The following is a 12,217-nucleotide window of genomic DNA, read 5'->3' as shown; positions in this document are numbered from 1 at the left end:
GGAGTTATGTAAAAATCTACCCCAATATACCAGTCAGGATGGAGAAGGTAACTTGTCACAGGAGATATATGGGGAGCTGAGAAAGGAAACAAGTGGAAAAGGCAGCCTGGAAAAAGGGTGACATAAGCTCCAGGGCCCTGTAGGCAGAGTGAAAGCTGTGCCTGTCCTTGATGAGTGTGTATTTTAACATAACAAGGTGAATCCAAACCTTTCACCTCAAAACCAGGAGCCTACAGCAAAGTGCCCTGCTCACCCCACAACCTCCCTCAGGTGCCCTTGGCCAAGACTCAAAGACAGAATATATTTGTGGGTACAAAAAAAACCCCAAACAAACTATTCTGCTCTACTTTACCTAGGGCTGAAGAAGATGTAGCAGGCAGACATAGAAAAATATTCTGTAATGAGAATCTTTCAAACTGAAGAACAAACAGATGAAGGTAAAATTGTTTCTAAAGCCATTAAAAAGGACAAAATGCTTACAGGTAAGAGGTTTTTCAAAGCCTGCCGGGTACAGAAGTCATGCCATGCTTATTTTTAACAAATTCAAAGTAATAACTTGCAATGAAGAGAAGCAGAAGTAATCTTTATTTTGTTGCTCAGGAAACTAGTATGTTTTGCAGTGGGAATTAAGATGCTAACTGTATGTTGCATTTATAGAAAGACCGGAGGCTCCCAGCAGCTCCCAGCTGAACGTGGGTGTGATGCTGACCAGGAATGTTTGTGTTTCCTTGTGTAACATATCCTGTTCTGGGATTTCTGGCACTACTGTGAATGGCTGTGCTCACATCTGCACCTGTGCCACTCAAGTCACAGGAGCCACTGAAAACTCAGAGACCCTGCAGAAGAAACTTTTACTGCTGAGTAATGGAAGCTTAAAAATGATTAAATACTGCTTTTCTTAATATCCAATTCAAACTGTTTTTCAAAGAAATTAATAAAATATAATAAATTAAATTTCTGGGATAAGAGACAGCTATTCAAAACAAAGTGATATTTACAATTACCAGGGATGAAAAACTAATGGCAGATGTGGGTTGAAGGAAAATTTTATATAACAAAAAAAATTAAAATAATGCCACTGGTGGGAAATATGCAACCTATATAACACCAAAATACTATAGAAAGCAAGAAACTCTTATATTTGTAAAGCTTAGAATGCAATAGTCTCTGCAAGGATACATACCCATTTGACACCCTATATTCCAGAACTCTTGAGGATTATAATTTGAAGATTTCATTCTTGATCCCTTGGGGTAAATTCTTGTAATAAATCTCGTAGTATGTGCAATAAACTGGCTAGCTGATAAACAGAAGGATAAAATCTTGGTAAGAAAACCTTTGCTATTAAAGAAGTCCTATTTGAATAAATAATAAAAATGCAGTTATTGGATCCAGCAATTTTTTTACACAATATTATACCAATGTATTCTATTTTAACATTAATACATGGACCACTCTGAACTATGCCTAAAATCTTATTTTGAAACCTTAATCTTTTCCATGTATTTGAATCTGACAGTACTTCTGTATATAGTGCAGACTCTTGTAAGAAATTCATGAACCAAAAATCATTCCTTCACTGGAATATTCTGTTTCTTCACCTTTTTACAGGGTAATTATATGATTTCTACACTAAAGCCCACTGTGTTCTCACGGGAAACTAAGACACAGAACAGGAAACTGTACAAAAGTTTTCTCATTCTATAGTAGCTCAAAATGAAAAAAAACTCATCTCTAGATGATCTTGGCTTGTTTGCTGTTGGGAGATTTAAATAAAATTACTAAATAATACTGAGACCAGGGAAGAGCACACTTTAAAAAGCCACTTAAATTATTTTTATATAAGCCTCAGAAGTTGTTAAATATTCATGAACATTGTTTTTCCTTCTGCTGGCTGTGTTCCCTCCTTTCTCATATGCAGGCATAGACTACACAGATGTAGGAAGCTCCAGATGACTTCTATCTACACAATTTTTAGTTATTCAGCAAAAATCTACATTTCCAGGCTGATCTCTCTGATCTATTCCATTCTCCTCTCATCTTATCATTTTTTTGTTTGTTTAGGGGTTTTGTATGGTTGATTTTGGTTGGGTTTGTTGTTCGGAGGTGGTTTTTTAGAGAGAGGGGGAGTTATAGAACTAGTTTTATATTCCCTAGAGTGCTGGAGGAGCAGAGAGGACTCTCTGTGGATGGCTGGAATATCCTACTTTTTGATGCATCATTCACCTCCCCAGGCACTGAAGCACCGCCACAAAGTGGGTGGGTGGCAGTAGGGCTGGCCCCGAGTGAATGGGCATGTGGCAGGCGTCATTGTCATTGTCATTGTCACAGTCGGAGATCTCTGCGCTCCCCACCCCCAGAGCCCCGGGCAGGCAGCTGGAGTTACAGCAGCAGAGGCTGCACTGTGCTGCCTCCACCAAATGGAGATGCTCCAAGCCAGAATGAGTTTGGAATAATCCAGCTTGGCTGGGATGAAAGGTGTGCTCCAGTGGAGCAAACTGCCTGCTCTGGGCTTTATCCAGCCCTTTAATGAGGGCTCTTATCTGCAGCTCTCACCAAAGCCAGGGCACTGCCAAGCCAACTCCACTGTCTCAGCCCAGATTTTGGGAAGTGGGGAGGAGAAGGAGTGAAATTTACTCCACACTTTTTCAAGTACTGGCTGAACTCCTAAATTATTTGATGCAGAAAACAATGAATCAAAAGGCAGACATTCATTTTGTAGACTGTGTTAATATTTGTTCTTATAAAAATACACAGAGTTGAAACAAAGTTGAATTTCAATTTTCCCCAAAAAACCAACAGAAATTTAAAAAATGCTATGCAAAGGACATTTCTAGAACAGTATTATACAAAGAACCAAATAAAATCAGACTGCGGTTGTTTCATAAAATTTTAACACTTCCAATGCCTAAGCAGTGAACCATAGCAACAATGTAACTTTAAACTAATTAACTCAAAAGAAATTACCTGAAACTCTTGCAAGTTTTCGTGCTTGAGACTCTCCAATGGAATTATTTTCCCAGCACTTCTGATGCTGAATGGAATGCTCAAAGCCCACAAACTTCTGAGATTTGGTATAAACCACAAGGTCTGACAATGCAAGGGCAATCTTTGTCTTCCTCACCTAATAATCATCAGATGAATAATGGAATAAAAAAAGTCACAATAATGCATATTTAATTATCATTACTATTAATAATTCACAGAAATAATAATTTTGGATGCATAAAGCATGAGAAAATATGCCACAGTTAATGAATTTAATAAATATGACCTCTAATAGTGAGATTTGATCTACTCAGAGAAAATTGAGGTTATTTTATCCATGTTCACCATAGTAATCATAGGATGAGTGGAGAGATGCTTCCTAGCAGAATATTCTTCTGCATAGCTTTACAGTTTTCCTGCTTCTAAGACTGGTTTGCAATAACATCATTTTTCTTGGCTTTTAATATTACTCCATAAAAGGATACCTCCAACTTTCTATTTGTAAATATATGAAGTACTAGAAAAGACCAACAGCTTAAACTCATCTATAAAATGTAGAATAACAGGAAAATATTACACTGTGCCAAGCAAATTAGTCAAAGCCATATTATTCCTCTAAGCATTGCTCTGAAGTCAGGAAAACTCTTTTCTTCTTGATTAAGGTTGAAAATTTTCTCACCAAAATCTTAATTTAGACTTTCTCCATTACCAAAACAAGCAAAATTGACTGAAATTTTACCACGGTCTTCTGTCTTACAGTGACTACATGACCACTTCATTTTCCACAGCACAACTTGTGAGCTAATTGGGGGCAGTAGCGAGCAGAGAGCTGCTGATGCTAATCATGTTTACATTCCATTAAAGCTTCTGAAGGCAAATTCTCATCTGACAAAATAACAGAGATTGCCTCCTCATGGCTCTTAAACTATGCAAAGTTCAAGAGCATTAATTATTTTGGGGCTGTGTCCCACGAGGAGCAATAGGAGTCTGCTGCCATGGAAATCCTGAAAAATGCAACTTTCTGGAGGCAGGCAAAGCCAGTAGCATCACTGGGGCATCTTCTGCAGATTCAAATGCTCTCCCACCCTCCCAAAAGTGGGATAGCAAGGCAAATACTCCAACAGAGTGGGACCCTGGAAACTACTTCCTCTTCTGCCTGTGAAACATGAGCAGATACTTTTTGTTGCTGCTGTTTAAGACTATGTGGAATACATTCTCATCTGTAACATGGTCCTACCAATAAACTTGAAACCTATTGCCTAGAAAGTTGGCATTTCTTGTTCAAAGAAGACTCCATCCTTCCTCAGAATTTTTTCTTGCTGTCTCTCCATGTCAGATGGAATGAGAAAGAACCAAAAACTTTCACCATCAAATTATACAAAAAAATGAGACACTGTTTCTCAACAAGAACCCTGAGTTCTGAGGAGCACTACCAGTTTAGCCACACTCAGGTAATCAGAGCATGATGTGCAAGACTGACTGGATAATTCAGGTGCTGCTTGACATCTTAAAGTTGAACAAAGCAGTTTCAACCCTGATAAACAACAGATTTTCCATGGTAGAGGATTATACTTGGTTAAAAAAATAAGTTCAATTTGAGTTTCAAAAAGGAGATTACACCCAATTTTTACACTTCTTTCAGAAATAATGCTTAATGTTAAGTCTCTACATGATAAATGTTAAAATACCTCTTCAGCTCCAGGTGCTGAAAAATGTTTCAGCACAACCAGGAATGTGCACCTAATTTAATGCAAAAAATCACAAAAAGAAGAAAATAGGGGAATGTATCTGTCTTAAAAATAGACTGGTACACTTGGGGAAGAAATAGTCAACTCTGCCTGTTGTCATCGGGAACTGCTATAAATGTTCTCTATACATAGCTCCAGGGGGCCATGGCACCAACAAAACATTTGGGTAACTTCATCTTACATCTACTATGGTACTGAGCACCTGGGACAAGCACAGAAAGAGGAAAATGGGGTGGAAGTTCAATATGGGAGCACAGGGAGGGGCTGCTTTTTAGGTGAATACTAAAATGTGATCCAGTCTGACTTTTCTTATAAGAATAGGAAAACTCTGAAAACTTCAGCTAAAACATGTCATTTCCAAATGCACTGATCTTAGTAATTTTAAAGTTTCCCTTTTAAATTTAGTCTCTATTTTGAGATAATATAGTCCTTCTTTAAAAAAAAAAATCTATGTGTTCTCTATATTAAATTGAAGCAAAAGCTACCTTGCTGTTTTTTTGTGGTGGAGGTGAAGATCTACGATCTCCTTTTCTTTTGGAAGGACTCCTGGATCTAACAGGTGACATGTTTTCTGGGTAGTCATCATCAGAGGGAGCGTCAGAGTCAGACACTTCCTCTGCCTCACCAACATAGTCCTCCTCCATCCTGAGCATGCCTTGCTCAAGTGTTCCAACTTTCTTATTTTTTATCAGAACTTTGAATTTTAATGCCTGTAGAAAAGAAGTTTGACAAGGTTTTTCATCTCTTGGTATTATTTAACTCATCTTCAAAGTTGTTTATTAAGTATAATGAAGTGAGCTTATAAAATGAAGAAAAATAGATATGAGTGAGGCAGAAGCCAAAGCCAAATAAACCAAACAGAATCTGGGGACCAAAGTACACAACAGAATGTTTCCTGTCATGTCTAATCCCATGACAGGAAAAAAGGCTCTCCACCATAGGTACACACATGCTGAAAGTATGAAAAATGTCCATATATATACACATATATATATATATATATTATATATATATATACTTAAAGATGTCTGATGTTAATTTGGAATGTTTTGATCTATCATTGAGGCTGCAGGAAATTTGTTATTTGATTTCTTTGTGCATATCTGTCTTGTATACCAAATTAAAAGTTTTGTTTATAACTTGTGTTCTTTACAGTAGATCCTCATGCTGATCTTACCTGGTCAGGGAAACAACAGTTTGATGATTTTGCCTAAGCAGTTTCTCTATTTATAAATGGACATGTATCAATCTCCATAATATATAATGTAAAGGGGGAAAAGCATCTCTGAATTGTAGTGATTCTAGTAACATGTCTTTCATCTATTCAACAGAATTCTTTGAGTATATATTTCACTTCAATGTACAAAATCATATTAATAGTAAAGCTGCTATTGTGTATCAGACACTGAACTCTACATCTGGACACAGGAGCTGCCAGTGAGTAACAGGACTTACTATGGCTCTTGAATAAAGTGATCCTCAGAAATATTCCTTAAATTTCCTATGCTCTAGTGAAAAGGGAGATTATACTACTGGGAGTGTGGCAGGAACAGGGAACAAATCATTTCACAATAGATTAAAGGTACCTGAAATGCTATAGTTTAAAGTATCCATTAAGTAAATATGAAATGTGTGGATGATGAAAACATATAAACCCAAAGTTTTGTAATGGAAACCAGAGCCATAGGCAAGGACAGTGACATTCCATTCATTTCCATTGTTGCTCCATTGCTCATAATCCGTTTATCACTTCAGATTTCTGGCTGGTATTTTGCCAGGATGCCAATGCAATGAGACATCCCCTGCCCAATATCTATCACTGCCATGCTGCTGAGAGGTTTGATCAGTCTCTCTGTGCTGGTGACTCAGAATGAGGATGCCATCTAACATTTCCTTCATTTCTTATTGATGCACTCTTTTTTTTTTTTCTTCCTATGATATTTTTAGAAGTTTTAATATGATTAATGCTACCCATATTTTTTAAGAGTTCTGAATTTTCCTTTGTATGTTCACATTTCCCAATATTTAAAAGTAATTCTATCCACTTTCAATCTTGTAGTTTGTTATTCACAGGAAGACTTAATTCTACAAATGAAAAAAAAACCCAAACCTAGTATACAGGGGAATAAAAAACTTTCTATGGTTACATTATTGCCGCCTGTATGCAAATTTCTTTAAATAAAAGACACCATAGAACGAGTGTGTGTAGTTATAAAAAAATAGGTCATGATGTTTTAAGTCAATCTCTAATATTCTGTTTACAAGCTGTTAGCAAAAGCGTAAACACCCTGAAGTAGGAGGAGTTTTTTAAGGTTTTTTGAGGTTTTTTTCTACAAAGATAACATTTTAAAATCATGGCTCTTTTTAGAAACAGTCATAAAAAAATACCCCAGTGATATGAAAATTTGCTATTTTTTGGCCAGAAGCAAATTGCAATAATAGTTACCCCAAATCACTGAAAGTGAAACATAAAGTGAAAAAATGACATACCAAGGATTTCATCTGAACTTCAAACATCTTCAAAAAAACCTTACAATAAATGTATGGTTACAAAGTCAGTGACTGTGAAATCTGAGTTCTTTAACTGGTAATCAGCACTGCTAAGCATGTGACACCTTTTTCTCTACAGGTCCAGGTCTTCCAAGAGAGCTGAAAAGCCTTTTTAATGAGCTGAAACTCTGAGCATTCACTAAAACTTCTCGTTTCTAGTTTTACTATGAAAGGCAAAATATGTTAAAAATACATTTGCTGTTTACTTCTATATAAACTGTAAGCATACTAAAAAATTTAAATATGTAAAGCATAATAGGTCTTCCCTAGAGCATAGGGGGACTTCAAGGCTGGCATAAGCAAAAGCTCAAAGTACAGTCAACTGGAACAAATATTTACATAATTAAATGAACAAAAGTTTTTTCTTGTACATTCTGGTTAATGTGATGTGCAACACAAATCAGCTGAAGCAATGCCAAGTTTCCAAGACAAAAATCACAAGCAGTTTGGATCAAGCAAACCCACCTATTGATCACTGTGGTTATGTAATGTAAAAATTCAGTCCCCAAAAATGTAAGGAATAAACCCTGGATTTGAGATATAAGTATTTAAAAAAGAATAGTTTCTCCAGTTTAAATTTAGCTTGTTCTCCCTTCTCCTCTCCTTACCAGCTGTAGGTGCTTAGTTCGAGGAATATCAAATCCTGAAATCTTGCTAAATAACAAGGTTAAAAATTTCTTCTGACTTTTACATAATATTCTATTTCAAGAATTGTGTTGCTGCCTTAAATTCTGATATAGGGTGAAGATGCAACACCTCCTGTGAAGTCTAACACAGGGAAAGGTTTTGAGACAATGACAAGATCTGTTAAGTACAACTGTTAAAATCCCGACACCGGCTATCTTTAACAATTCAAGAGAATCACACTTAGTGAAGTGTGAATGGATGTCTTTGTAGCAGCCTTATAAATCACAATTATCAAGATACTTTAAATCCATAGTACCAGCAATGTCTGAGCTCTGGGCAAATAGACATTAATTATATCAGGAGCAGCATTTTAGCTAGCTCATAACAAGTTTTCATACAACACATTAACCCAGTGAGAAGCACCCTACCCTGAAAATTCCACTTCTGTATTGTGCTCTGTAGTAAACTTCAGGCAAGTCTAGTCCAAGGCTAAAGAGCTGTGCTACAGCTGAGATGACATTCTACACAGGCAGCTAAATCTCTGGATGGATTGGAAAGAAATCCAAAGGATGATTGTGCAGAAAGATGGTTGCAGGTTGGCCAGGATATTAAACCAGTGTGCTCAGAGTCCTTGTGGCACAGATTCCTTAGCAAAACTCAGTGTTCCAAGAAGATACCTTGCCAAACAAACAACCTGATTTTTAGACACCAAATAAACCATCAACCTGCCTGGGTGATAATATAAAATATCGTAATGTCTTGCTTTTAGCTGCCTCCTGAAGTTGCTTTACACTACAGGGAAGCTACTAACAACAGAAAATGGCTGTCACATGTTTACCACATTTCTGGGAAAACCATGTTCCCTCAAGAAGAGTGCAATGCCTAAAAATAGTGAAGGAATTAGATGAGCCTTCTGTAAGTACTCAGTACAGCCTAGAGATTCCAGAAATTTTATGAGAAACAATACTGGTTTGTTGTTGTTTTTGTTTTTTTTTTTGAGGTCATCACCATGACATACCATATTCTTATATCTTCTTCTTCTTTTTGTAAAGAATAGATACCATAGACTGATTGAAAGGCAAAAGAAATGTTTTGACTTGCTAAGAAGCAAAGACATTTCTGATGCAAAGACTTGGTCAAGATGTTTGTAGATTTGTAATTGCCAAAATAAATAGGAATTCCTCTCATAACTGAAGCAACAGAATTAGATATGCTAAAGCAAGCTTAATCTTGAATTTCTCAGTGAAAACACTGTGTAGAGAAAGCTGCTTTGTATACTGAGTAGATAAAGGTGAAGAAAAGTGGGAAGAATGAGTCCTGGTTTATGGGGTTAGCTGGTTTTCCCCATAATAGCAGAATTTAAAATGTCCATAGCCCATAAAGTTGTACTGGAGACCTTCTATTGATCTTTCTCAAGGAGATCATTAAATAGATCCTTTTATTTGGACACCACGGGTTTAACAACCATAGGAAGCCTTGACAATCCTGGCCAGAAATGCTTGTGAATCACCACAATACAGTAATTGATCTTGCAGCTGTGTGGTAAACATTAAAGACAACTTGTAAAATCACAGTAGCTGCCACTTCCCATTCAGTTAATCACGCATCAATTCCAACTTTGTGACAGGAAACCTGCAAATAATAAAAGTTCCCGAACTATCTGATATATATATCCTGTCAGCAGTGTAAGGCAGCTCAGTGCACCACAATGCAAAATAATTGAGGAACAAATCTTCATCAAAGCAGTGTGTTTACATTCTTTTCTGTGTTACATTGGATGCCTACACGTTTCTTTCAATTGCTGTCAAATTTCTTAGAGAGGAAGGACACAGCAGGGTAAGTAAAACCTTATCTCTTCTAACATATATTTAACACAATTTTTTTAATATTTTCTAAGTTCATCTATGAATTGCTGCATCAGACACTTCATTCCTTCACTTTCTATCAGCACATCACCAGGAGTGCTGGTGCAACCAGCAGGGATGTCTGGCACCAGTCAGTGATGCCACATCGAATTTAGTGCAGGAACTGACTCAAAGGACCTGATATTCCAGTGAATATTAGAGGAAGATCATGAAGTCTCTTTAGAAGCACCATGATGACCAAGACTGGGGACAGAGAATTTTATCAGTTCTGTTGCTTTGGGTGGCAAAACATCTGCTCTGCAAAGAGGTAGAATAGATAGGTGAAGCTTAAGGGCAGCCTCAGTTTCTCATGGGATAAGGTATGTGTGAAAGAAAGAAACAGAGCAAAAGTCTTCTCTTTCCTCCATATGTAGAGGAAGAATTGTGTGTTGAGATGCTACAGAATACAGGAATTGCAGGGAATTAACAATATCAATATAGTCAGCTGGAAGTGTGAATATATGACTGAGGGCAAAGAATTAAAAAATCTTTCTTCCTGAAATTTTCTGGGGTTTGTTTTTCAGATGAAGCAAGTATTGGGAAAAGCAGAGAGAAGAAGTGTCCAGTGATCCTACACTTTTATTTTATGGTCCTCCATGTGATTTTCACTTTGAATTACAGTGGTAGGAGACCTCATTGCAAGGTGGTCCAAGAGTGGGTTTCTTCCTCATTTTAACTTCCTTCCACACACAAAAGTCATCTCAGTGGACAAAGATATAGCTCAAGATCTACTTAAAGAAGGAAGTAGAAGATTGACCATATAAGAGAAGAGAAAATAATTTCCATGGAAGCCTCCAAAACCTAAAAGGAACCTGTAATTGGGAAATGTTTCTCTGAAATGTTGTGATAAACTCTGTGGTTTCCCACTTCATGTACACACAAGAGAACCATTTAATTCTGATCTTGAAGAAGACTGAGGTGTTTTTTTCCCTAAGGTTGTTCATGCTCCATCTTGATAAAAGTGGAGCAGTAAATTATATAGGTGACAGACTTTTTTTCAACACTGAGCATCCTTCCCACAAAGAGCATTTTAAATTCATCATTTATGATTCCGTAACATCTCCTTTGCACAGCTTAAGCAAAGTGGTCTGAAGACTAAATTCAGAATTTGGCTTTCTAAAATCACAATAAATTTACCCAGGCCTTGAAAATGCACAAGGTCCCAAGCTCTAAAGATGTGATGTCACTAAACTCCTTTTAAACATGGACCAAAAGTTGTTCTTCAAAAAGATGCCAGCCAAAAGTCAAGCTCACTACTGAATTTACAAATTCTGCCATAGCTACATATTTCCATTGCTAGGTAAAATCCTACTGGTTTTTCTAACATGCTTGATAAGTACATCTAGGAGAAATAGAGATGATCCTAATTTATGTTCATTCTCAAGATCATAATTTATTAATTTCAAGCTTTTGTAACCAGCTGAGGACAGTGGTGTTATTTAGGTAATCCTTACACCTTGCACAGATGGGAAATATGTCTCACAATATTTTAATATGTTAAAAGTTCAGGAGAATTAATCTCACCTGACAGCATTTCCATACTTATAGACCCAGCAATCCATTTTCAGGCAAAACTGACTCATGAAAACTCTAAGCTATGGAAATATAAAGTATGAATTCCCTATATCACAGTTACCATATCGTAAGAGACATATATCATAGACAGTAATATTTTTATGTGATTCAGTGATTCCATGTTCACTGATTTTGTGTTTGCTTCAGAGGGTGTATGATCTTTGGACATCTCCTACGCTGAATCCAGCCATGCTTTGAGAAGCTTTAAAACAAGCCCTCCTGTTTGGTATAGTTTATATTTTTTCCTAATTGAAAAAGCAGTTTTTAAGGCCTCAAAATTGTATTGGACACCATGATGTAAAAAAATATAATGCTACAATAAAAACAAAAGGCAGATAAATGTGAATATTAAATAAATTTATAACAACCTTGTTATGGAAATATAAGAATATGGTAATACTTTAACACATCTTCTGGACAGAGTGCTTCAAAAATATTTTTCCTTGACAAATCCTTTGAAAATTACAACCTTTAGTGTGTTGTTTTTCCGTATGACAGTGCTTCCTCCCCACATTTTCATTTGCATTTTTTTTAGCTACTGTAAAAAAAAGTGTAAATTATAGCTATCACTAGCAACAGTGACAAGCCTAAATAAGTATTTTGTATATATGCATGTATTTGAGCTACAAGAGATTTTTTTTAAAATTGTCCTTGAAAGAAAATTATGTGCAAAGACTGGAACAGTGGAAATTTATTTGTTTTAGCTTGCAATAAAATTTTCAACACCCATCTAATTGCATTTTCTGAGTTCATATTCCAGGGGTCTCAGGCTACCAGCTGAGGAACACTGTCTTGGGGAGAAACACATTGAGAAAGAGAATGGCT

General features: G+C 36.5%; 1 protein-coding gene across 1 annotated transcript in view; it reads right to left on the bottom strand.

Annotated features, from left to right (window-relative positions):
- Nucleotides 1–12,217, bottom strand: part of PLCZ1 (phospholipase C zeta 1) — a 45,361-nt gene that overhangs the window by 16,780 nt on the left and 16,364 nt on the right. The window contains exons 7-9 of the mRNA XM_030960521.1: nucleotides 5,222–5,446; nucleotides 2,968–3,124; nucleotides 1,184–1,300 (exon numbers count right to left, since the gene is read on the bottom strand). Of these exons, the coding sequence (XP_030816381.1) occupies nucleotides 1,184–1,300; nucleotides 2,968–3,124; nucleotides 5,222–5,446 (499 nt within the window). The remainder of the gene's footprint in view (nucleotides 1–1,183; nucleotides 1,301–2,967; nucleotides 3,125–5,221; nucleotides 5,447–12,217) is intronic.

Source organism: Camarhynchus parvulus, chromosome 1A (genome assembly GCF_901933205.1).
Source record: "Camarhynchus parvulus chromosome 1A, STF_HiC, whole genome shotgun sequence".
Classification (NCBI taxonomy): Eukaryota; Metazoa; Chordata; class Aves; order Passeriformes; family Thraupidae; genus Camarhynchus; species Camarhynchus parvulus.
Note: the sequence above shows the minus strand (reverse complement) of the source record. Positions and strands in the feature narration are given on the sequence as shown.